We start from the raw sequence: 27,658 nt of genomic DNA on the forward strand, positions 1-27,658 counted from the left end.
AAAATAAACAAAAAGGTTGGGACTGATCCACTAGACATGGTTGTGTCACCTGGAAACCTGCCAAGAGTGGTAATGGTCTGAGAGCCAATGGTGCAACTTACTCTTACGATCAAGAGACTTAGGAAGGATGATCAGGAGAAGTATTTTTGCTGAGGGTCATGAGTCTGTGGAACCCTCTTTCCTGGAGAGCAGTGGAGGCAGTGTCATTGAATGTTTTTAAGGCAGAGGTTAAAAGATTCTTGACCAGCAAGGGAGTCAAAGGGTATCAGGGTAGGCAGGAAAGTGGAGTTGAGTCCACAAACATATCAGCCATGATCTTATAGAATGGCACAGCAAGCTCGAGGGGCCGAATAGCCTACTCCTGCTCCTAGTTCCTATGTTCATAAATGATCACGAAGGGTTCGCATAGTTTTGAAATTTAAAAAAAAAAAAATCTAGACAAGGAAAGGCATACTTAGTTGCATTGAAAAGCATTACCGGGAAGAATGGCATCAAATCCCATATCATCTATCATGCCCCTCAGCTCCTCTGGGTTGGTAAATAGAGGATCATACTCCACAGTTCCATTCTGCTGTGCTAGAGAAACATGAATCGATATCACTCCACTTTTATTTGAAATGTTTTCCTCTATAGACTTCACACAAGAATTACAAGTCATTCCCTTAATATTGATTACTGTCACACTGCTCAACTGATGCTTTCTTGAATCTGAGGAAGGTGGTTGTGGTGAAGATACCAAAGGATGTTGAGCAACACCAAGTGCAGATTTTTCAGAGTGACATCCATTAGGGAGTGAAGCTTTGAAATTACCGGGTGGCAAGGCCTCTACAGCCTGTTGTAAGGCATTTGGAGTAATCATGGCTGGATTGTATTGTATGATAGCGCTCTTGGATTCCAAAGAAACCTTAATGTTGTGCACAGCTGGAAGTTCAGTTAAATTACTTTCAATGTTTGTTACACAGGAACCACAGTGCATGCCATCTATTCTGAGGATCAAGTTTGTTAGGCTATTGTTCACCTCCTGTGGATCAAGTTTGGTCACCTGAGTCGCATTTATTAGGCGTTCAATGTTAACATCCAGCTTCAGAGGTTTGGCCTTGGTTTTGATTGTAGCAATGAAGCCAGCACTTTCGATTTGACTCCTGAGGTCCTCTGGTGTGATGAGGTGAGCTTGGTACACAATTGTGGCTTCCTGACTATTTAAAGAAACTAATATTTAAAAAGAAATATTTAGTTAATAGCAATTAAATTGATTAAAACAGTCTTTAATGCAATTATGTAAACTTTTACAAAAAATATCCCTTCAGAACATTAATTATTCAATAATCAAGAACACAAAATGCTCCTCTCCAATGACCCAATGGACAAAAGTGCCATGAGATGTAGCACTAAACCACATAAACAAAAAAGTCTCAGGATTGATTCCCAGCTGAAACCAAAAAATTCAACAGAATGGGAAACACCAATTGGGCTCACTTTTCTTGGGCTAAGGGTGAAAAACAAACAAGGGTTCCAGGTCTTCATTGCTCTATGGCTGAAGAGTGCATTTGTGGGCATATCAGGTGAGAAAACAATTGGAGTTGACTGTTAGGTCCTCCACATTCATTTTGACCAGGATTCTGCCAACGCTCATCAGCTATGCTTACATTTGAAGAATGACTCTTGGACAAAATAGCAGAGGGCTTCCAGCATCTGTGAAATTGCAACTAGCAATAGTCAGCACACCAATAAAAGAGGAAAGAACAAAATCAAGGAATGGAAACAGAAACACAGAAAAGGTATCTCCGTTCAACCCGCATCTTTATATTTCACGTGATGTTTCATCAAAACAGAGGGTCCCAGTGGAAATGTTAATCTATCTTCTTTTTAGATGTTCACTGACATCTGTGCACTGCTAGTTTTTTCTATTTTTAAATCACTTTTCATTTTTTCTTTTTATAACACTTTTTAATAAAGTACTTTGTTTCAGAGAAATCACATATTTTTAAACATTGATCAATTATTATAATTTTGTAATCCTCCCCCACCCAGTTGCAAGATGCAAAGTCATGCAGCAAAACTTGGGAGGCAGAATTGCACCAAGGCAAAACGGAAGTGGTAAAGCTCATGAAATACAAAAAACAGGAAACTTGAGAAAATACATAATAATTGGGACATTTATGGCCTTTGTCAGAGCTCAGGAAGAGATATGTTGCAAATAAGCCCTGAAATCAATTACAGAGCAATTATTCTGCTGTTTTTGAGTGTTCCTCTAGATTGGGAACTGCTTGGCTCCTTGTTTTCCCAAGGTCAGCGAGAAAAAACATTAGGAAATAACTGGGCTACTTCTGTGGACTCTCAGTTGTGATTTGCTGGTGTTTATACAGTGAAATATCAAGAATATTCAAAAATGTTTTACTTACCAACATGTGGGACACACTTTAACTCTTATGAATTTTAGTCATGCTTTTCTGTCATAATTTGCATATTGCTATGATTTTCAAACACATCAACTGCGAGGAGAAAAAGTTATCAATCACCATCATGAGGAATCATCATTCCAGAAAGCAACAGTACTCTGAGGTGCAGGTACAGCAATGCCCCTTCTCCCTGCACTGAGCACTGCCTCATTATTGCTTAGGTAAGAAAACTAGGCAGAATTGTTCACACATGTAACCATGCTGTACCTGAAGATATATAGTTAGCACAGTTAAGGTTTCATTAAAAAAGATAAATAAAAAGTACCTGCCTGAGTAGGCAAGTGATTGAATTTAAAATTGTAACTAGGAGTAAAAACACAGCACATGGCCTTTGACTGTGCTTGCTTATAACTCATATTTTAGCATATTTTAGTTGATGTGTTTGAATAAGCTCTGCTCTCCTGCTGTCGGCAGAGTAAATCCATTATGTTGTGTTATTTTACCCATTCTGTTAAACTCCTTTTCTCACCCACATAAAAGTACATTGGCAGAGAGATGGGATCAGAGCAAATGATTGGCTGCCAATTCCAGGAGCGGTGCAAGATGAAAAGTAAACCAAGAATATTTCTTAAAAATTCACCTTTAATGCGCTGGACACCCTGCAGCTTCCCAATCTTGCCTTCAATTGTGCTGCTACAGGAGTGACAAGTCATTCCTTCAATCTTCATCTTCACCACCATTTCACTGCATTGGTTCGACCAAGTTTCTTCGGGCACTGACAACTTCTTGTCCAATGGAGGACTGTTCACAGCCAAGTCAATGATCTCCTCATCGAAACTTGCTGTGGCGGGGACAAAGACCAAGGTTGCATCATTTCTGTCAGGTTGCCTTTTTCTATCCCTGTCCTTTATGCTGGGCACTTGGCTTACAATCTGCTGTCTGGGTTGGGGAACAAGCTCCTTCTCATGATTGAGAAGGGCTGATTCTGGGGTGATGGGCACTGTATTTGTCTCCATCAGCGTAGCTTCAAATCCCATGTCATCAATTGCTTCCTGCAGTGTCTCTGCGGTCTGCAACTCTGGATTGTACACAATAGCAGCATTATGGTTTTCAAGAGACACCTGTACAGAAAAAAAAAAATCAAAATTGAAGTGCTTTTAAAGGAAAGCTAAAAGCCAGAAGGGCAAAAAGTAAAATAATCCCCTGCAACCACCAAATATAGTTCGAACAAAAAAAAAAATTCTATCTTGCAAGGGAAATAAAATATTCAACATTCCCAGTTACATGGAAATCGGTTCCAGTAGTCAAGCTCACAATAGTTGCTCATTTAACAGCAGGCACAATGGCTATTAACAAAGTAAACTAGCACTTTGAAGCATCTCAGAGAGAAATACATGGTAAATCAAGGCAGTTTCAATTAGGTCTTACACCGGCAGGTTTCACATTTACTATTGTGTTACAACCAAGTCATTGCTAATATTTTGCATAAAACAGTAAAGGCCAGATAAAATGTGCGGCTGAGCTTGTTTTTGCCAACATTTATCCCAACAAAGCTGTTCTATTATAATTTTTTTAATGTGTGACATTTAAAAACAATTTAAAAACAATAAATGGATCCACCAGCTCCCCTTCAATCGGTAAACACACCATCTGATGTGGTACTGAGCCAAATAGACCAGAAAGTCACAGGTTTGATCCCTATTCTGTGCTCGCATTATCTGATTTTGTCAGGGACACAATTGGTCTCGATGCTCCTAGAGCAGGATAGGGAATTTTAAAAAATTAACTGAACTTAAATCCGAAACACACAAGTTTAAAAAAAACTATTGCCCAGCTTACTACATTGTGTTGTCTACCGTTTACCTCCTTTCAAATGAATTCCTTTTTTTGCCTTCCATCTCTCATTCGGTCACATCATTTCTCCAACTGAAACTACTTGTACACTACAGTAATCAGGAAAAATACTCTGCAAGTACATCTTTAAAAGAATAGATATATTGAGGTCAAGAAAAATAACATAGCCCACATGGACCCCAAGTCTATCTTAAAATGACTCTTAAGCAAGCAGTCTCAATTGGGAAATTTATCAATAACTATCAGCTAAAAAATGAACATTGAATGCTGGAAATCCGAAATGAAAACAAGAAATGCTGGCCATATGCTACAGACTAATGAGCACCTGAGTTTTGGTGAGACCTGCAAAGCAAGGTATCCAGTTCTGATCAAGAGTTTGTGAAACATTAACATATCTTTTCTTCCAAATATTGACCAACATACCAGGCATTTTTAGCATTTTCTTGTTCCCTGCATTTTGACTTAATAAGGAGTCATTTCAGACACACTGAAGAGAATCTGTATCTGTTAAGAATCTGTTAAGTCAGCTTCCTGCTGAATACAACATTGATCTTTTTTCAAAGAAAACAAGCCATTTCCAGTTTCTGATAGCCAAAACACTGCAATTTTTTTTTACATCTCAGATTAGATAACCCTTTGTAACATTACAAACTTGCAATTGTTCATATCATATTGCAACTTTTTCTGGAGCAAATTTCAACATATTAAACTGTTTTGTAGTTTATCTATTTAAACATTACTTTTTCTGAAATAATTTCAGGGACGTGAATTTCCTCTTTTTCTAATGACATCTGTAATTTGTCTAACAGTAATCCCACAAATTGTATCATGTAATAAAACCCTTGCTTTGCTTGTAAGTTATTTTTCAACATCACCTCTGACTTAATAATATGGTACACAAGTGAGTGCCAGTAAAAACTCAGTGAAAAGTACTCCCCCCGATATCCTAATGGATAAAGACACTGATCTTTGTATAAGCCAGAGAGATTAATGGATTTCCAGTAGGATCGCAGTTGTGTCAAGTCACCAAATCTTAGCTGGACATCATAATTGGCCTCAGTAATTCTGGGGTGAGATGGATCATATTACCCACTTCTGGTACCGATTTAATAACCCAACGAAAAGTCCACGTGCTCGAAGAATATTAAGGACAGGTTCAGGCTCTGCAGTAGCACTGCCCAGGTCAAAAACATGCTAATGCACACAAGCATGTGCATGGGAGTAAGGTGACAAAAGATTCATGCTCTATGGTGATATACGCCAAGGTCAAGTAGCCTGCCAACATTTAACATCTTGGCTTACATATAAACTATTTGGTCAAAGTACCCGGAGGACTGTGCGCAATTTTGGTATCCTTATTCAAGGAAGGATATGCTTGCCTTGGAGGGGCAGCAAAGGTTCACTAGATTGACTGCAGCAATGAGAGATTCAGTAGAATGGGCCTATACTCTCTGGAGCTTAGAAGTATGGGAGGTGATCTCATTGAAACTTACAAGATTCTGAAGGGGAGTGACAGGGTAGACACTGAGAGGTTGTGGTTTAGCTGGTTGGAGAGTCTAGAACTGGGGGGTATAGTCTTAGGACAAGGGGTTGATCATTTAAGACTGAGATGAGGAGAAATTTCTTCACTCAGAGGGTTGTAAATCTTTTGGAATTCTCTACCCCAGAAGGCTGTGGATCCTTAGTTGCGTATATTTAAGGCTGAGGCAGATCTTGGACTAGGGGAATCAAGGGTTAAGAGGAACAGGCTAGAAAGTAGAGTTGAGGTCAAGATCAGATCAGCCATGATCTTATTGAATTTCAGAACAGGTTCAAGGGGCCATATGGACTACTGCTGCTCCTATTTCTTATGAGATCCAGGCCCATAAAACTGTATTCCAGCATGAACCAGTTACTTCAGAGGAGGAAGGCAGAAAGCTGGGGAAGAGGGAAAAGAGAGTTTGAAGGAAACATAAAATAAGAGGTTGCCATATAAGTTTCTTCTTCTTTGGCCTCCTTGTCTCGAGAGACAATGGGTAAGCGCCTGGAGGTGGTCAGTGGTTTGTGAAGCAGCGCCTGGAGTGGCGATTAAAAGGTCAATTCTAGAGTGACAGGCTCTTCCACAGGTGCTGCAGATAAAATTGGTTGTCGGGGCTGTTACACAGTTGGCTCTCTCCTTGCGCTTCTGTCTTTTTTCCTGCCAACTGTCTTTGATTCGCCACACTTTAGCCCAGCCTTTATGGCTGCCCGCCAGCTCTGGCCATCGCTGGCAACTGACTCCCACGACTTGTGATCAATGTCACAGGACTTCATGTCGCGTTTGCAGACGTCTTTAGAGCAGAGCCATGGACGGCCGGTGGGTCTGATACCAGTGGCGAGCTCGCTGTACAATGTGTCCTTGGGGATTACTGCCATCTTCCATGCAGCTCACATGACCAAGCCATCTCAAGCGCCGCTGGCTCAGTAGGGTGTATATGCTGGGGATGTTGGCCGCCTCGAGGACTTCTGTGTTGGAGATATGGTCCTACCACCTGATGCTAAGTATTCTCCGGAGGCAGCGAAGACGGAATGAATCGAGATGTCGCTCTTGGCTGACATACGTTGTCCAGGCCTCGCTGCCGTAGAGCAAGGTACTGAGGACACAGACTTGATACACGCGGACTTTTGCGTTCCGTGTCAGTGCACCATTTTCCCACACTCTCTTGGCCAGTCTGGACATAGCAGTGGAAGCCTTTCCCATGCGCTTGTTGATTTCTGCACCTAGAGACAGGTTACTGGTGATAGTTGAGCCTAGGTAGGTGAACTCTGGAACCACTTCCAGAGCGTGGTCACCGATATTGATGGATGGAGCATTTCTGATGTCCTGTCCCATGATGTTCGTTTTCTTGAGGCTGATGGTTAGGCCAAATTCATTGCAGGCAGCCGCAATCCTGTCAATGAGTCTCTGCAGACACTCTTCTGTGAGAGATGTTAACGCAGCATCGCCAGCAAAGAGGATTTCCCTGATGAGGACTTTCCGTACTTTGGTCTTCGCTCTAAGATAGACAAGGTTGAACAACCTGCCAACTGATCTTGTGTGGAGGAAAATTCCTTCTTCTGAAGACTTGAACGCATGTGAGAGCAGCAGGGAGAAGATGATCCCAAACAGTGCAGGTGCGAGAACACAGCCCTGTTTCACGCCACTCTGGATAGGAAAGGGGTCTGATGAGGCACCGCTATGCTGAATTGTGCCTTTCATATTGTCATGGAATGAGGTGATGATACTTAGTAGCTTTGGTGGACATCCGATCTTTTCTAGTAGTCTGAAGAGACCACGTCTGCTGCCATATAAGTTTACATTACAAGTAATACGCACCCAGTGTGATGGCGGGAATACACTGCGATAAACTAAGAGTAAAGCTCGAAATCACTAAATGTATATTAAGTTTAAGCTCAAGTGCTACCTTCAGATCAACAATAAATAATTCAGTTGAAATGCTTTACTATGTTACACTTGGAAAATAATCTAGCAACTCTACCTCCCCAAATATAATAAACATTGCAGAATTCCAGTTGAACTTGACAACCTGTATGTAGAATACAAATTTCTTCTCAATCACTTATGAAATGTAAAAATACACCAAAAATAAACATACTTCAAATTTGTATGTTAACTGGTTACTTTATAAAAATAGCAGATTACTGCATTCTCATTAAAATCTGACAGTTTGAAAATGTTCATTTGTATTGCATACACAAATTCTAACCTCAGAGAGGGAAGGGAGAAAACAAACAAAAAAAATCAGTATGGCTGTTATCCCCGATTGTTCATAAGCAATGCCGACTGAAAGTACTTGTGCAAGTACTCAGGCAAGAGCAGGGCTGAAAATGGCTTTAATACTTCCTATAGTGCAAACAAAGGTAAATTTTAAGTATATGACTTACCTGTTACTCCCCGACACACAGACAAAAAAGTCCATAGATTTGTAAAGAGAACCTAACCTCATTAATGAAGACCTGTTGAACTGACATATTGGATTTCCTTTCCAGTCCCTTCACTGAAGCAGATATCAGACAAAAGAGCAAAAGAGTCAGGCAATGTTCGCTCAATAATCACTTCTCATTTGAATAAAGTACAGGTCAGGATATACATAAAACGCAACAAGGTCTAGGATACTAGTTCTTCAATTCATTCACCTTGTTAGAGAAGTTTGCAATGTCGTTCCAACATTAATTGCTGCCAATTACCACAGCAAATTGGCTGCTGGACTATAATTCTCTACACAAAGTAGCACGAACTTCAATCATCTTGCTAATAGCTAATGAAATTTGATGATCTAACCTCCAAGATAATTTTATTCATCCCCACTTAACACCAGCTATGCAAGAGATTTAAAAGCAAACAGACTTCAGCTACATGCCAAACTGGAAGAAAGTGCTGTATCCTCAATGTCAAATCGGGAAACAGACTTTATCTTTTCATTACACCACCAATGAAAATGCTCTTTGCTGTCATCACACAAACCTTCCAATTACTGAGTACTCTGTGTCTGGCGATGACAGGTGACCTGCCCTTCGATGAACAACAAAGCAAAGTTCGTTACCTGAAGCATGTTCAGAATAGCCCAATCAATTCTCAAATTCTATTGCAGGTTTGAGAACATGCACTGTACTTTTCCTGTGAACATTTTCAGCAGTAAAACAGCACACGAGGTCTTTTTTTTAAATATGATTTCAAGTTAAATCCACAAGTAACTGAATTAAGCAATTTTGAATTAAAAGTAGACTATATGTTTGCAAGCAGACAAATCACATCAATTGCAGGAAGAGGACAGACAGACAGACTAGGTCCAATGAAAGCCTTCGACTTGCATCATCCAAACATATCTGCCTGTCGAAACAGACTGGAGGGCTCCACGGGATGCAAAATTCCATAAAAATGTGGGTTTTTTTTCTCCTTAAGTCACTCACTAGGGTGCTGCTCTCTGGTAACTGGCTCAGGCAGCCATTCCTTGTGCATCCACTTCGATAGAGATGGCTGGCAGGCTACTTGACTATGAACAGCATCACACCTGAGCCCCTACCTGTCCTCACTATGCATCCAAACCATCACATTTTCCAGCAGAAGCCACTGGACAGCAAACAGAAGCAGATTTTTTTGCTTCTTAACTCAAGTGTACAAAGCCCAATTCTAGCATCCCTGCTGCCACCAGAGATCAGCTATTAAAGAAAAAGAAAAACTTGCATTCACATCGGGGCCTTTCACAACCACAGAAATCCCCAAAGTGCTTTACAGCCAATGAAGTACTGAGTGAAGTGTAGTCACAGTTGTAATGTAGGAAATGTAGTCGTCAATTTGCACACAGAAAGCTCCCACAAACAGCAATGCAATAATGACCAAACAATCTGTTTTTGTGATGTTGATCGAGGGATAAAAATTGGGCAGGGTACTGGAGTTAACTTCCCTGCTCTTCTATGAAATAGTGCCACATTATCTTTTTATGTCCACTTGAGGGGGCAGACAGGGCCTCAGTTTAACATCTCAACTGGAACATCTCAGCAGGAATTATGAAATCACATCTGAAATTTCTGACCTTGTTCGGATCAGTTCCACACTAAGCTCTCTTACTGCCGCAGAATGGACAAAACCTATTCCAAACTGAGATGTATTGAAAGATATTTGCCAAACAAAACTTTAATTCTCTCACTGAACATCATCTACAAAAATTCCTCAGTGTAACATTCTCATACACTGATACTTTTCATGTACTCCAAATATATGTTGTATTGAGGAAACTAGATACATTTAGGATTTTTGAAAAGCCATAATGTTCGAGTAAGAATTGAAAAACAAGAGTTCCGGATTATAAAATATTTTCTTCAAATAAATACACAAGGTAATTTTGTACCACAAGACATTTTTGGCGAAGTACTGCAGATAAAAGGTGATAACACGTGCTAACAACATTCTAAAAAATGTTACCTGTGGATCAGAATTTCTGTGAATTGTAGATTTAAAGAAAATAACCAATTTGCAATTTTCTGAGCCACAGCCATTAATTATTAAACCATTTCAGTCTCAGCAAAAATAGAAGATTAACTCGGCACAGATTTAACATATTAAGCTGGACAATCATTATTACCCCCAAATCTTCTCATTTGATATCATTCGCAGCAGATGTCCAACTAACAAGAATTTTCCAGCAGGAAACATTTATTTAACATTGTTCACATTACCAAACTTCCCAAGGTCTTCGCAGGAAAAGTCCTGGGGAAAATTGATGTCCAGAGAGATTTGGGTGTTCAGGTCCACTGTTCCCTGAAGGTGGCAACGCAGGTAAATAGAGTGGTCAAGAAGGCATACGGCTGCTTTCCTTCATCGGACGGGGTATTGAGTACAAGAGTTGGCAGGTCATGTTACAGATGTATAGGAATTTGGTTCGGCCACATTTGGAATACTGCGTGCAGTTCTGGTCGCCACATTACCAAAAGGATGTGGATGCTTTGGAGAGGGTGCAGAGGAGGTTCACCAGGATGTTGCCTGGTATGGAGGGCGCGAGCTATGAAGAGAGGTTGAGTAGATTAGGATTATTTTCATTAGAAAGACGGAGGTTGAGGGGAGACGTGATTGAGGTGTACAAAATCATGAGAGGTATAGACAGGGTGGATAGCAAGAGGCTTTTTCCCCAGAGTGGGGGATTCAGTTACTAGAGGACACGAGTTCAAAGTGAAAGGGGAAAAGTTTAGGGGGGATATGCGTGGAAAGTTCTTTACGCAGAGGGTGGTGGATGCCTGGAACGCGTTGCCAGCGGAGGTGGTAGATGCGGGCACGATGGCGTCTTTTAAGATGTATCTAGACAGATACATGAATGGGCAGGAAGAAAAGAGATACAGACCCTTAGAAAATAGGCGACATGTTTAGATAGAGGATCTGGATCGGCGCAGGCTTGGATGGCCGAAGGGCCTGTTCCTGTGCTGTAATTTTCTTTGTTCTTTGTTCTAGGAGCCAGGAGCATTGCAGGGCACCAAATAGGTGAGGACAATTTACAAGAAGTAACAAAATGCATAGCAAAAGAAGTAAACTTTGAGGAGATTTTTGAAGAAAGAGGGGTAACAAGGCAAATAAGTTTAATTATAGTTCCAGAGTGCAGGGATGTGATTGTTGAAGGCTCTGCAACTGTTGATTGCAGGGAAGCAGGCAGCACAGTAAAAGCAGTGGGTTTTTTTTGTTGGATTGTATGGTTAAAGAAAATTACAGCAGATGGATTGGGATGAGGTCATGAAGGGAATGGAAGAGGAGGAAAGAGACAATGAAACATATATACGGATGGCAGGACGCAATTGAGGGCATTTGTTGCGATGGACTTATGTATTGGTAAGATTGCCAGGGAATTCTGGACAAGTTAGAGTTTATGCAGAATGGAGCTAGCAAGGCCAGCAGGGACACTAATTTAAGGAAGTAAACCTCAAGGTGGATGCAAATTTTGGCAGCAATGGAGGAGAATCTGGGTTGCAATTGGTGATGTCCCAAAAGTGGGATCAAGTGGATTGGATGTGGGGTTTCAAGGTCATAGAAACATAGAAAATAGGAGCAGGAGCAGGACATTCGGCCCTTGAGCCTGCTCCGCCATTCATTATGAACATGGCTGATCACCCAACTCAGTAGCCTGTTCTCGCTTTCGCCCCAAACCCTTTAGACCCAAGAGCTATATCTAACTCCTTCTTCAAAATATACAATGTTTTGACCTCAACTGCTTTCTGTGGTAGCGAATTCCACAGGTTCACCACTCTCTGGGTGAAGAAATTTCTCCTTGTCTCAGTCCTGAAAGGTTTGCTCCATATACTTAGACAATGAGCCCTGGATTCCCCCACCATCAGGAACATCCTTCCTGCATCTACCTTGTCAAGTCCTGTTAGAATTTTATAGGTTTCTATGAGATCCCCCCTCACTCTTCTGAACTCAAGCAAATATAATCCTAACCGACTCAATCTCTCCTCATACGTCAGTCCCACCATCCCAGGAATCAGTCTGGTAAACCTTCGTTGCACTCCCTCTATAGCAAGAACATCCTTCCTCAGATGAGGAGACCAAAACTGCACACAATATTCCAGGAGTGGCCTCACCAAGGCCCTGTATAACTGCAGCAAGACATCCCTGCTCCTGTATTCAAATCCTCTTGCTATGAAGGCCAACATACCATTTGCCTTTTTTCCTGCCTGTTGCACCTGCATGCTTACCTTCAGAGACTGGTGTACGAGAACACCCAAGTCTCGCTGCATATTCCCCTCTCTCAGTTTATAGCCGTTCAGGTAATAACCTGCCTTCCTGTTTTTGCTACCAAAGTGGATAACCTCACATTTATCCACATTATACTGCATCTGCCATGCATTAGCCCACTCACTCAACTTGTCCAAATCACCCTGAAGCCTCTCTGCATCCTCCTCACAACTCACCCTCCCACCCAGTTTTGTGTCATCTGCAAATTTGGAGATATTACATTTAGTTCCCTCATCTAAATCATTAATGTATATTGTGAATAGCTGGGGTCCTAGCACCGATCCCTGTGGTACCCCACTAGTCACTGCCTGCCATTCGGAAAGAGACCCATTTATCCCTACTCTTTGTTTCCTGTCCGCCAACCAATTTTCTATCCATCGCAATACACTACCCCCCAATCCCATGCGCTTTAATTTTACATGCTAATCTCTTATGTGGGACTTTGTCAAAAGCCTTCTGAAAGTCCAAATAAACCACATCCACTGGCTCCCCCTCATCAACTCAACTAGTTACATCCTCAAAGAATTCTAGTAGATTTGTCAAGCATGATTTCCCTTTCATAAATCCAAGCATGACTCTGCCCGATTCTACCACTGTTCTCCAAGTGGTCTGCTATAAAATCTTTGATAATGGACTCTAGAATTTTCCCCACTACTGACATCAGGCTGACTAGTCTATAATTCCCTGCTTTCTCTCCAACACCCTTTTTAAATAGTGGGATTACATTAGCTACCCTCCAATCTGTAGGAACTGTTCCAGAGTCTATAGAATCTTGGATGACCACCAATGCATCCACTATTTCTAGGGCCACTTCCTTAACTACTCTGGGATGCATACCATCAGGCCCTGGGGATTTATCGGCCTTCAATCCCATCAATTTCCCCAACACCATTCCTCTATTAATACTGGTTTCTTTCAGTTCCTCTCTCTCACTAGGTCAGTTCAGGATTCAGCAAGAAACTAAGGGGAAAGTTGTTAGGTTCGGTCTGAGCAAAGATGGGGAAATAGGTAGAATCAGTGCCCGAGATACAAAATTTCAGACTGGAGATGAATAAGTTTCCTCCAGGCTAGATGTTGAGCTGTAAAATGAAAAACTGATCACTACCAATGATCAAAAGTGGGAACTGAGAACCATAGAAAAGTTACGGCACAGAAGGAGGCCATTCAGCCCATTGTGTGTGCACCAGTTGAAAAATCTAGCTGCCCAATTTAATTTCACGATTGTAATCCATCTGAAAAAGATTCATACCTGAGGATTCCATAATAAAATGTAAACTTTCAATAAAAAAAAGTGAACAAAACCAGTCTGGCAACAAAATCAAAGTATAAATTCAATGCCCTTTTTTTTTTAATATTTGGGGATAAATGCTGAATTTGTGCTCGTCATGCTGGCACCTTTAGCCACTCTGGGGCTATCAGGATAGGCGATCTCAAAATCCACAAACTCTAATTAGGCACACAGCTGTAAATGACATACTTAAAATTCAAAGCAAAAATTATACAAAAAATGTGACAAATGTACAGCTAACTGTGATACTGCCTAAGAGGCCAGGAAGGAAGTTCAGTTCTTGTTTTTTGCTGAGTTCGCTGACCTCAGCTAGGGGGCAGCTGGACTCTTGTCTGTGGGTTCAGGCAAGAAGCCGAAAGGGGAAGGCAAAAAATTAATTCGCAAAAGTTTTAATTCCTGAGCACTAACTTGTTATACATGATAGAAAGCGCATATATGAACATTAGACAAGGGCAAGATCGGACCAAGCCGTGATGCCTCCTACAGTCAAATAGTCTGATGGAAGTGCTCACATGAAGAGCATCCATTTGGGTGAGTCAGTGAAGGGGTGTCTGTGCTTGCAGATCTTCAGAAGTGAAGGAACAGAAAAAAGGAACCACTAAAAAAAGTTTCCTGCTTATTCTACGCAACTTTATGAAGTATAGATGAGAGTTACAAAATCAGTACTTGGCACAGAGCACTAAAACTGTCTGCAAAAAATAAAAACAATTAGGAAATGATAATAATGGCCACACAGTTGTAAGCATTTAAAATTTTAGCCTACCAAGAAAACCTTACTCAGAGGAATTTAACTTTAGAGTTCGTATTCACAAACTACAGTAGAGGAACTACACCATACCTCATCCCTCCTCAGGCCTATTTTGTGCTGTACTGTCCTAATTTGAGAAGTAGTCACTCTAAATAGATTGCTCTGGATGATAGGGTTCTGTCTTCAACATCTCCATGGTAATAACCACAGATAATTCAATCACAAATTGATTACAGGACATGCTTTGATTATAATTTATGGAATAAAATAATTAACCAGAGCAGATTAGTCACAACATAATCTCCTAGTTTTTCCTCAAGCTGAATAAGACAGGCCTTTATTTGATCTGTCCAATTAGAGTGGTTACAAATCTATTTAACGGAGCCAAACCTTTCGTGCTCCCAATATAAACCAATGACTCATGGGGATAAAATTAAATTTAGTGATGATCAAAGATTGATCAGAATATAGTTAAAAGGCCAATACTGTCCCGAGGCTGAATTGTACAAGTGTGGCATCATGCAACACATACAGGATCTAAAATACTAATTCAATACCAGCATCACTCAGAGAGCTCAGTAATCAGTACAAGAAACAATTGCTTCCAGGGGAAAGTGATCACAGTGCTCCAGAAACATCCTTGTGAACACGGGTCCTCAACAAACTCAAATAAACTTTTGAGTAATTGAGATGAGGCTACAGATTTATGGAGAGTACACAAGATATAGTGCTGCTGCTGGGATAATTGTGGATGGCAGAACTGAAGTCTGAATAAAATCTAGCACACATTATACTGAATCGGAACTGGGAATGTCTAATAGAGATGGGCAACAGTGAAAAAGGAGAAAGAAGAAAAGTGACCATTATAAAGAGTAGTTGCAGGCTGGTCAATTTGGGAAGGGCTGGGTGTGGCGTTTCTGGGGAGACAAGGGCAGAGAAGCAAGGAGAATTATAGTCATCACTGCCCAATCTTTTCCTCACCTTGTATTCGCATGCACGCTTACAGCAGAGGTATTTGAAGAGCAATCAGAAGTTTATATCCCCTTCCCTGGCCTAAGGATAGTGGAGACAGTTGCAGTGTTTCCACTCCTACCTAGCTGACGCCAGCCAACAGCACAGATCAGTAACTTGGGATCTTTCTGAACTGTATGGCTCAGTGCCACATCGCAAGTGCATCTAAATATTGAATAATGCATGGAAGTCAGAGTAACCTTTACACAAACTAACTGACACACAGTATGCAAACTCTGTCTGAGATGATGACGTTTCAATCAGGGAATGCTGCAAATGAAGATACATCATATGATTTCTAGTGTTCCTTCTGTAAAATTAATCAAAATAATTTGGATTTACTTTACTAAAATGAACCAGCAACCTTTCCAGGTTTCAAAGTTGAATATTTCTACATTGAAAAGATGCAAAGAAAGCTTAAATAAAAGCAAAATACAGCGGATGCTGGAAATCTGAAACAAAAACAAGAAATGCTGGAATCACTCAGCAGGTCTGGCAGCATCTGTGGAAAGAGAAGCAGAGTTAACGTTTCGGGTCAGTGACCCTTCTTCGGAACTGACAAATATTAGAAAAGTCACAGATTATAAGCAAGTGAGGTGGGGGTGGGGCAAGAGATAACAAAGGAGAAGGTGCAGATTGGACCAGGCCACATAGCCTGAAAAAAAACAGTGGGTAAGCATAACTGAACAAACTAAGATGAAATGAAATAAATGCAAAAAAAGATTGTAAAAAATGTAAAAAAGAATGTAAGAAAAAATAACTAAAAATGAAAGTAAAATGGGGGGCTGTCATGCTCTGAAATTATTGAACTCAATTGCTTACCCACTGTTTTTTTCAGGTTTGCACTTGCTGCTGTTCAATATTCAGTGCATTTACACCTAATCTGTACTAATGCTTTGTCTTTCAACACAGCATTAACATATTGTTTGCCTTTGCTCCGTGACCTTTTGGTCAGCTATGTGGCCTGGTCCAATCTGCACCTTCTCCTTTGTTATCTCTTGCCCCACCCCCACCTCACTTGCTTATAATCTGTGACTTTTCTAATATTTGTCAGTTCCGAAGAAGGGTCACTGACCCGAAACGTTAACTCTGCTTCTCTTTCCACAGATGCTGCCAGACCTGCTGAGTGATTCCAGCATTTCTTGTTTTTGTTGCAAAGAAAGCTTTACTGATTCTTAATGGACCACCTCAAAAGAAAATCTAATCCAGGCATTTCTCAGATGGCAAAATGATTCGATCACAAGGTGAGGCATAATACTCAACAGAGCTAAGGAAAATTGCCGAGAGAAAGGAAAACAAAGATAAATTAATAAAGGGGAAGGAGAATAAGTTCCTCCACCTAAACATAGAACCTGCTGCTCTAGAAGCCACAAGCTGCAGAGACAGTCCTGATCAAAACCATCTGTGAAAGAACATCCAAGTGCAAGGTACATGGTTTGCAGTCAGCGGAGAAGTAAATTTATTTATTTATTTTTTTTTACAGGAAAAAGTCTTAAGTCAGAAAAATGATCAGCTTTATGTGAAAGCATTGACAAAAGAACCTGAATGTGGAGATAAAAAGCTTGGATAAGGCAAGACCTTGTTTCCCTCCCTTTTCTCCCCTCCTTTTCTCTTATGGGGTACAGTTCAATAAGCAGCAGGTTGTTTCTCACCTCAGCAAAAATTTTCTTCTTAGCTGAAAACTATGAGAAATTTCTCCTGTACTTCAATCATATGGTCATTCTTCACAAGTCGGCCTATCCAGTGACAACTTATTTATTCAGGCAAACCCGATCCTATTTTCAACCAGCATCTACAAGCACATTTTCCAAGACGGAGCACAAGACAGTGATCAAAAGCACAAATCCTGCCCGATGCTTCCACTCACAACACCAAAAGCACTAAAGATGGAGAGTAAACCCGGAATTGTCTGGCTTTATATGAACATCGTAACACGGGAACAGGTTTCGGCCAGTTAGCCCCTCATGCCTATTACGCCATTCAATGAGATCATGGCTGATTTGCAACCTCACCCCATATACCTGCCTTAGCCCAAGGTATTAAGGAATATGGGGCAACTAAAAGTCTATCAAACTCAATTTTAAAATTAACAATTTATCATAGCGTCAATTGCCATTTGTGGACAAGAGTTCCAAACTTCTACTACCCTTTTCTGTAGAAGTATTTCCTAACTCCACTCCCGAAAGGTCTGGCTCTAATTTTTGGACTATGCCCACTAGTCCTAGACTCCCCAACTAGTGGAAATAGTTTCTCCCAATCTACCCTATCCGTTCCCCTTAATATCTTGAAAACTTCGATCAAATCATGCTTAACCTTCTAAATTTCAGGAATACAATGCTAGTTTGTTTACTTTCTCCTCATAGTTTGAAGTCCAGGCATAATTCTATTAAATCTATGCTGCACTCCCTCCAAAGCCAATATATCCTTCCTACGGTGTAGTGTTCAGAACAGCCCACAGTACTCCAGGTATGCTTCTAACCAGGGCTTTGTAAAGCTGAAACATGACTTTTATCCCCTTGTACTCCAGCTCTCTTAGATGTAAAGGCCAGCATTTCATCAGCCCATTTGATTATTTTCTGTATCTGTTCATGACATTTTAATGACCTGCACACCTAGACTCCACCCACCAACCCCAAGTCTCTTTGGATCAATGTTTTTAGCTTCTCTCCATTTAGAAAGTATACTGTTCCATCCTTTTCAGGTCCAAAGTGGACGATCTAACATTTGCCTACGCTGAAATCTATTTGCCACAGTTTTGCCCACTCACTTAATCTATTAATATCGCTTTGCAATTTTACACTTCCATCTACACTGCTTGCAATACCGCCTATCTTTGTATCATCAGCAAATTTTGAATATGTGGCACTATTATTTAAGTTGTTAATGAACACTGTGACACAACTAATAAATCCTGCCAATTAGATTATCTATGGCTATGTCTATGTGGTTAAGAAGGAAACCAAGAAGCCAAGGATTATATACCAACTGAGCCATCAAGGGAGCCACTGCCCCACAAGTACTTATTTCTTAAAATTAAAATTTGGTTTGTCAGAACTCCATTCTCATCCAGGCAGTTAAAGACACAACTTTCACTAGATACATTTATTTTTTTATTTTATTTATTTAGAGATACAGCACTGAAACAGGCCCTTCGGCCCACCAAGTCTATGCCGACCATCAACCACCCATTTATACTAATCCTACACTAATCCCATATTCCTACCACATCCCCACCTGTCCCTATATTCCCCTACCACCTACCTATACTAGGGGCAATTTTATAATGGCCAATTTACCTATCAACCTGCAAGTCTTTGGCTGTGGGAGGACACCGGAGCACCTGGCGAAAACGCACGCAGACACGGAGAACTTGCAAACTCCACACAGGCAGTACCCAGAATTGAACCGGGGTTGCTGGAGCTGTGAGGCTGCGGTGCTAACCACTGCGCCACTGTGCCGCATGACTGAGCCTGACATATTCCAATAGGTTTAACAAGAGGAAGCTACATAAAAATAAAGAGGATTGCATTTTTCAAACATCTAACAAAACAATGTAGGATTCAGCCAAGAGGTTGTGCATTCAGGACCCAGAACATTATTTTCTGTCATCAGTCAAATGTGCATCTATATATTCTAAGATGTAAAAGGGAAGATATGGGCTCACTCTTGCGACCAGCATGTTCCTGATCTCAGGAAGGCTGCTGAGCAAGTACACAAAAGGAAAGAAAAAATAACACATGAAGGAACTTCTCTGGAAAGTCAAAAACAAAGAGGTACCAAGAAACTTACACACCTCCAGTTGTTTACTAGACAGCAACACTGGCAGACACTGGAAGCAGATCCTACAGTAATTAAATGGAGGAAGTGATCTTGAAAAAGATGTTTACACTGCATCAAAATATGTAAAACCATTGCAACACTAGGAAACATATGATCACATGATTACATGAAACAAACCACTGCTATCTGAACAGGAAACAGAAATTCCTGTAACTCTATACCATGAATACTCTGTTTGATTTGATTTTCCACCTACAGTGTTTATTTACTAAACCAGTAGTTAATTGGACTGTTTATACATTGACAGAAATGACCATCACCTAAACTGATGACTACACTATAAGAGTACGTGAAGATACCCAGGACTTCATAAGGAACAAGTCCCATCAGCATTGATCTGTTAGGGGAATGGATCCATTACTGAACATCTCATCATCTGCGACTGATCAGTGTGTTCCATCTCCCCTCCCAAAAATCAGAACATGAATTAATTTTAAATCTTCCCACAGAAAAGGTATAATGTGATTGTTAAAGTCAGTCTGCAAATAAAATGCAAACTTTACAACAACTTGGTTGATGTCCCTCAATAGATCCAGTACATTAATCTATTGCAAATGAACAACCAAATGTTTTTCTTTACAAAACTGTAGAGGGACTTCTACTATCGCCATTTCCATTATGAAGGTTATTTGAAGATATAAAGATAAAGATAATAAAGTGCACATTTGCTTTGCAGCACAATTTTCCAGCTGGTAAAATGAGTCGGCATTGTACAATCAAACAACTGACTTGCTGACTCCTACCTTCCCCACATCCATTTGTCTATCACCAGGTCTGCCGTAGATTCAATATCACCAAAGGAACCCTGCCCCAATAACAACTATGTCCACCTACCCACCCACCCAGTTAGAGATTTAAGTGCTAAATTAAGTATTCACTTATTTCCAGCAACCCTGCTGGCAGCTTTAGCAGTGCTTACCTTTCTGAAGCTGCTGATTTTATCAGTATAGAGCTTGCCTGTTTAAAGCACATTGTAAATGATTACACTGATCTTTTCAAATTGAAGACCAATGACATTTTTTTTGGCCTGTTCTGATGAAGGCTTACACCTGGAATATTAACGCACTTTCTTTTAGATACAGATCAGTGCATTTCAAGAGTAGTGTGTTTTTAATTTTAGATTTCCAGCATATACAGATTCCTTTTTTAGTGACCCTAAACAAGTAGTTCAAATGACATGAGAAAGCACAAAAGTAAAACCTGAGCTATCTTCTTTGTGCCACTATGTTCATTGGGTATTTGGTTAATGTTTAACCTGAAAGCGGCATTCGATGCAGCTGTCAAACACAATGACTGTGTTGTTGAAGAGGCAATTTGCAGTTGATTACTTTAGAACTTAATGGCCAATGTACATATCAATTTTTTTTCACCAAATGTCATGGGTTAAGATTTTAGAAGCAATCTTTTTTCAGAATCAGTATTGAATGAAAATATGCCATATAATTTAATGTCAGCCAGCCCTCAGTTATATCTCCTAGGGCTTCTGACATAACTAATCATCTATGACATTGTTTGAAGGTTAATGCCTAATGCGTTTAATTTCTCCTTGTATTGAACTGCCTGAGCAATAATATTTCCTTTGTTCGCAAAGATCTGAAAGAACTTTGGAATGCCTTTGCAAACACTCCAAATAGTGTCCAACTAAAGATAAATACAAATGGTGACCTATTACTGTAAAATCTGACCTAAATCACGCGGCTCAGAGCATAATACAAATCAAAACACTGAACTGCATGACTTACAAGAGGTCAGAGAGAAAAAAGGACCAAAAGAAATGACAGGTCATGCATCAACACCAAGGTCACTGTACTCTTCTAGAGAATGGCGATACTACTGAAAGCACCTCATCCATCACAAGCACAGAAAGGCAAGCAAGCATTTAAAAGTGAACTTAAAAAAAAAATCCCGAGAAGCATACAAGTTTGCAGCACAAAAGGCAGTCATTCAGCCCATCATGTCTGTACCAAATCTATGTTGGAGCAATCCAATCCTAAACTTATCCCATTCTCCCCATAGCTCTGTACCTTCCTCTATTTCAAATATTTATCTCATTTTGCTTTAATAGATACAATGGTCTCGGTGACAAAACATCCCTTGCTCATCTATGTGAAGAAATTTCTTCCAACCTCTAAATGTTAAATTGATCATTTCCCTAAGACTGACTGCCCAGAAGAAATAGTCTTTCCATATTCAATCAAGTAAAACTCTATTTTAAACAGCTCTAATAAGTCTTCTCTTGGCCTTCTCTGCTTCAGTAGAAATAATCCTAGTATTTCAAGAACATCCTCATAATTACAGCTTCTCAAACATGGTATTATCTTGGTGAATCTACACTGTACACTTTCCAAGACTTGAATAGCCTTTCAAGAATAAGTTACGCAAAATTACACACAATAACTGTGCCCTAACAATGTTTTGTACAAAGTTATTCTTTCCTTATTACTTGTTTTCCCTCCCATCTGTTGTTCGCGGCATTTCTCCTGTAGCTGACGAAGGGACAACAGCATGTCAATGGTCGATCTCTCTGCTTGAAAGCCACACTGTGCCTCAGGGTAGACACACTCAGCCAGCTTCTGGAGCCTGTTTAAAGCGACTCGAGTGAAGACTTTCCCCACTATGCTGAGCAGGGAGATTCCACGGTAGTTGTTGCAGTCACCGCGGTCACCTTTGTTTTTACAGAGGGTAATTGGCATCGCGCATGTCCTGTGGTACTGCTCCCTCGTCCGAGCACAGGCAAAGCAGTTCGGAGAGCGCTGAGAGTATGGCAGGCTTAGCACTCGATTATTTCAGGGGTAATGGCGTCCTTCCCAGGGGCTTTTCCGCTGGCTAGAGAATCAATGGCATTACTGAGTTCCGATTTTGTTGGCTGTACGTCCAGCTCATCCATGACTGGTAGAGGCTGGGCTGCATTGAGGGCGGTCTCAGTGACAACATTCTCCCTGGAGTACAGTTCTAGGTAGTGCTCAACCCAGCGGTCCATTTGCTTGCGTTGGTCAGTGATTGTGTCCCCTGATTTAGATTTGAGGGGGGCGATCTTCTTGATGGTTGGCCCAAAAGCTCTCTTAATGCCATCATACATTCCTCTGATGTTTCCGGGATCTGAGGCCAGCTGAATATGACTGCATAGGTGTTGCCAGTAGTCATTTGCGCAGCACCTGGCTGTTCTTTGTGCAGCGTTTCTGGCTGTTTTAAGTGCTACGGATGCCAACTCGCTGGGGGCTTTCTTGTAGTTCAGCAGTGCAATGCGCTTAGCAGTTATGACAGGTTCCAGCTCTTCAAAGTGAGATTGAAACCAGTCTGCATTCCGCTTCACGCGTTTGCCATAGGTGGTCGTAGCTGACTCATAGATTGCGTCTCTGATATGGGCCCACTTGGTCTCTGCATCCCCTGCGGGAGTGTTTTGAAGGGCTTTTTCAATTGAATTTTGAAATTTTTGTAACAGCTGTGGATAAGAAATTCTGCTCGTGTTGATGCGCGGGTGGCCCTTCTGCTTGGAATGATGCATCTTCTTTGGTTTGAGTCGAACCTTGCTGCGCACTAGGGAGTGGTCGGTGTCGCAGTCTGCACTGTGGAAGCTGCCTGTGGTTTGAACGCTGTTTAAAGAAGCCCGCCTTGTGCTCCTCTACTTTGCTTTCATTGATCTCACCAAAGCCTTTGACCTCGTCAGCAGACGTGGTCTCTTCAGACTACTAGAAAAGATCGGATGTCCACCAAAGCTACTAAGTATCATCACCTCATTCCATGACAATATGAAACGCACAATTCAGCATAGCGGTGCCTCATCAGACCCCTTTCCTATCCTGAGTGGCGTGAAACAGGGTGTGTTCTCGCACCTACACTGTTTGGGATTTTCTTCTCCCTGCTGCTCTCACATGCGTTCAAGTCTTCAGAAGAAGGAATTTTCCTCCACACAAGATCAGGTGGCAGGTTGTTCAACCTTGCCGTCTCAGAGCGAAGACCAAAGTACAGAAAGTCCTCATCCGAGAACTCCTCTTTGCTGACGGTGCTGCATTAACATCTCACACTGAAGAGTGTCTGCAGAGTCTCATCGGCAGGTTTGCGGCTGTCTGCAACGAATTTGGCCTTACCATCAGCCTCAAGAAAACGAACATCATGGGACAGGACGTCAGAAGTGCTCCATCCATCAATATCGGTGACCACGCTCTGGAAGTGGTTCAAGAGTTCACCTACCTAGGCTCAACTATCACCAATAACCTGTCTGTCGATGCAGAAATCAACAAGCGCATGGGAAAGGCTTCCACTGCTATGTCCAGACTGGCCAAGAGAGTGTGGGGAAATGGCGCACTGACACGGAACACAAAAGTCCACGTGTATCAAGCCTGTGTCCTCAGTACCTTGCTCTACGGCAGCGAGGCCTGGACAATGTATGTCAGCCAAGAGCGACGTCTCAATTTATTCCATCTTCACTGCCTCCGGAGAATCCTTGGCATCAGGTGGCAGGACCATATCTCCAACACAGAAGTCCTCGAGGCGGCCAACATCCCCAGCTTATACACCCTACTGAGTCAGTGGCGCTTGAGATGGCTTGGCCATGTGAGCCGCATGGAAGATGGCAAGATCCCCAAGGACACATTGTACAGCGAGCTAGTCAATGGTATCAGACCCACCGGCCGCCCATGGCTCCACTTTAAAGACGTCTGCAAACGCGACATGAAGTCCTGTGACATTGATCACAAGTCGTGGGAGTCAGTTGCCAGCGATCGCCAGAGCTGCCGGGCAGCCATAAAGACAGGACTAAAGTGTGGCGAATCGAAGAGACTGAGCAGTTGGCAAGAAAAAAGACAGAAGCGCAAGGGGAGAGCCAACTGTGTAACAGTTCTGACAACCAATTTTATCTGCAGCACCTGTGGAAGAGTCTGTCACTCTAGTATTGACCTTTATAGTGACTCCAGGCGCTTACCCATTGCCAAAGAAGAAGTTTGCCCCCATTTTTGTTGTCAGCCTTGCCAGAGTCAGAAAATCATGGGTTCAAAGGCCACTCTAAAGACATGAGCACATAATTAAAGTTAACAATGCAGTACAATACAGAGGGAGTACTACACTGTCATCGGTCTTTCAGATGAAACAGTAAACAGATCCAGGTGGGCAACATTTATCCCTCAAGCAATATACTAAAACAAATAATCTAGAGTTATCTTACAGCTGTTTGTCGGACTTTGCTGTGTGCAAGTGGACTGCTGAATTTTACAACAGTGATTACACTTCACAAAGTATTTTGTTAGCTGTGATGCACTTTGGGATGTCTAGAGATCACAAAAGATGCATGTTCTTTCTTATAAAACCCAGAATACTGTTCATACTTTCAGCGAATTATGTATGTGAACTCCGAGGTGTCTCTGTTGATCTACGTGCTCGTATAACTTTCCAATGAGTGTATGCTCCTTTGCAAAAATATATTATCCAACACTTATCCACATTAAAGTATATCTTTACCTTTCTGTTCATTCTGCTAACCTGCATGTCTTTCTAACGCTCTTACAGTCCTCATCCCATGTGCCAGATTCGCTATTAAGGCATCAGCAAATTCCAACACTGTGCTCCTGATGTGCAAGTTCAAATCACCTACATTTACACCCAGAACAAAAATGAACCCAACAATGACTCCTCGGATACATCACTTCCAACTCTTCACATTTCCTGATCAGCCAGCTTTCCATTCATGTGGCTTCATTTCCGCTTACATCAGATACCTAAATTTTACTATCAAGCCTCTTGTGAGATACATTATCGAATAATTTCTGCAATTTCATATACATCCCTTTATTTATACAAGCATACCTTTTAAGAAAAGTTCTTAAAATCTGTCAAACGTTACTTGCTTTTAACAAATCCATGCTAGTTGTTCTTGATTAATCAACTTGGAGAAGAGTGAAGTGATGCATTTGGGGAGGTCAAATAGGCAAAGGAATACACAATTATTGGGAGAATATTGAGAGGTGCAGAGGAAGTGAGGGGCCTTGGTGTACATGTCTACAGATCCCTGAAGGTAGCAGGACAGGTCGATAAGGTGGTTAAGAAGGCATATGGAATCCTTTCCTTTATTAGCTGAGGTATAGAATATAAAAGCAGGGAGGTTATGCTGGAACTGTATAAATCATTAGTTAGGCCACAACTTGAGTATTGTGTACAGATCTGGTCACTTCATTACAGAAAGAATGTAATTGTACTCGAAAGGGCATAGAGGAGATTTACAAGGGTGGTGCCAGGACTGGAAAAATGCAGCCATGAGGAAAGATTGGATAGGCTGGGGTTGTTCTCCTTGGAATAGAGAAGGCTGAGGAGAGATTTGATGGAGATAAACAAAATTGTGAGGGGCCTGGATAGAGTGGATGGGAAGGGCCTATTTACTTTAGCAGAGAGGTCAGTGACTAGGGGGCATAGATTTAAAGTGATTGGTGGAAAGATTAGAGGGGAGATGAGGAAACGTTTTTTTCACCCAGCGGGTGGAAGGGGTCTGGAACTCATTGCCTGTAAGGGTAGTAGAGGCAGAATCCCTCAACTCATTTAAAAGATGTCTGAATATGAACCTCAAGTGCCATAACCTGCAGGGCTACAGACCAAATGCTGGAAAGTGGGTTGTGGCTGGGTGGCTCATTTTTTCGGCCGGTGCAGACATGATGGGCCAAATGGTTTCTTTTTGCGTCATAAACTTTCTATGATTCTAACCATTGGTTTTATTTCAAATGTAGATTCCCGACCAACATCATGTGGTGAATCACTTCACGATGACTCAAAAGAACATAAGGAATTTTTTTTTTAAATGTTCAGGCCATTCGTTGCGTTACAAAGCCATGTGAAACAGCACAAGTCCAACCCAACTACTGCTTTTCACCAATACAGCTTACTCAACACTTCCCTGTAACTTTCAGTTTCCTACTCCAGGTGTCCTCCAACAAATAGTATCATTCAAAAATTGAAGTTTCTGTGCTCTAGTCATTGTACAATAAGTATAACTTGGGTTATAAACTGAGAGAATTTCACTGGCAGATCTGATTTATTGACATACACCATAATGCTCACACCCCAGTGCAATTTATTCAACTATAGGTTATGCTGCAGCATGGATTCTTCCATGAGCCTCCAAAACACTGGGAGAAGCAAACAGTTTGTACTCAACAAACTTTACAATAGCCACCTTTATATTGCAGACTCCTTTTAACTTTCCAATCTGTTGCTCAATGGTCTGCACACAGGAGTTGCAGGTCATTCCCTCCACAGAAATGGTGATGCAATTCATGTCGCCTTTCCCGCCCATTCTTCATTGGTCTTCATATCACTGGAAAATGTAAATAGTGGAGTTAAATGGGTAGTCAGACAAGGGAACCACAAATAGAGCATCCACATGGCTTCAAGGAAGATATGCTCCAGCAAACAATGCTTTCTTCCACATTTCATTGTCACGACATGCCCTCACAAAAAATTGAGCAAATCTCCTAATGTTAGTTTGGAAATAGCTATGGACAGACAGCTTTTACTTTGAAAATCAGAACACAGAGTACAACAACTTGCATTTATATAGCGACTTTAACACAGTAAAACATTCAAGGCATTTCACAGGAGCGTTACGGGCAAAATGTGATATTAGGGCACGTGACTAAAGCTTGGTCAAAGGGGCAGGTTTTAATCTTAAAAGGATGATTATTCCATGATTTACCAGATTATAGGAACATCGGAAGATAGGAACAGGAGTAGGCCATTCAGCCCTTCGAGCCTGTCCCGCCATTCAATGAGATCATGGCTGATCCGCGGCCTAACTCCATATACCTGCCTTTGGCCCATATCCCTTAATATCTTTGCTTAACAAAAATCTATCTATCTCAGATTTTAAATCTAACAACTGCTCTAGCTTCAACTGCTGTTTGTGGGAGAGAGTTCCAAACCTCTACCACCCTTTGCATGAAGACGTGCTTCCTAACATCTCTCCTGAACGGTCTGGTCCTAATTTTTAGACTATGCCCCCTAGCTTTAGAATCTCCAACCAGTGGAAATAGTGCATCTTTATCTAGCCTGTCTTTTCCTGTTAATATCTTGAAGACTTCAATCAGATCACCCCTTAACCTTCTAAATTCTAGCGAAAATAGGCCTAATTTGTGTAATCTCTCCTCATAACTTAACCCCTGTAGTCCAGGTATCATTCTTGTAAGCCTACGTTGCACTCCCTCCAAGGCCAATATATCCTTCCTAAGGTGTGGTGCCCAGAACTGCTCACAGTATTCCAAGTGGGGTCTAACCAGGTTTTGTACAGCTGCAACATAACCTCT

General features: G+C 41.3%; 1 protein-coding gene across 3 annotated transcripts in view; it reads right to left on the minus strand.

Annotated features, from left to right (window-relative positions):
* The window catches only part of atp7a (ATPase copper transporting alpha), an 85,886-nt gene that overhangs the window by 51,375 nt on the left and 6,853 nt on the right, over positions 1–27,658 (minus strand). For 2 of the 3 annotated variants that reach the window (XM_068047325.1, XM_068047324.1), the window contains exons 2-4: positions 26,533–26,673; positions 3,040–3,520; positions 478–1,209 (exon numbers count right to left, since the gene is read on the minus strand). In XM_068047325.1, the coding sequence (XP_067903426.1) occupies positions 478–1,209; positions 3,040–3,520; positions 26,533–26,652 (1,333 nt within the window). In that variant the 5' untranslated portion in view covers positions 26,653–26,673. The remainder of the gene's footprint in view (positions 1–477; positions 1,210–3,039; positions 3,521–26,532; positions 26,674–27,658) is intronic. The other variant, XM_068047326.1, reaches the window with a different exon arrangement.

Source organism: Heterodontus francisci, chromosome 15 (assembly GCF_036365525.1).
Source record: "Heterodontus francisci isolate sHetFra1 chromosome 15, sHetFra1.hap1, whole genome shotgun sequence".
Classification (NCBI taxonomy): Eukaryota; Metazoa; Chordata; class Chondrichthyes; order Heterodontiformes; family Heterodontidae; genus Heterodontus; species Heterodontus francisci.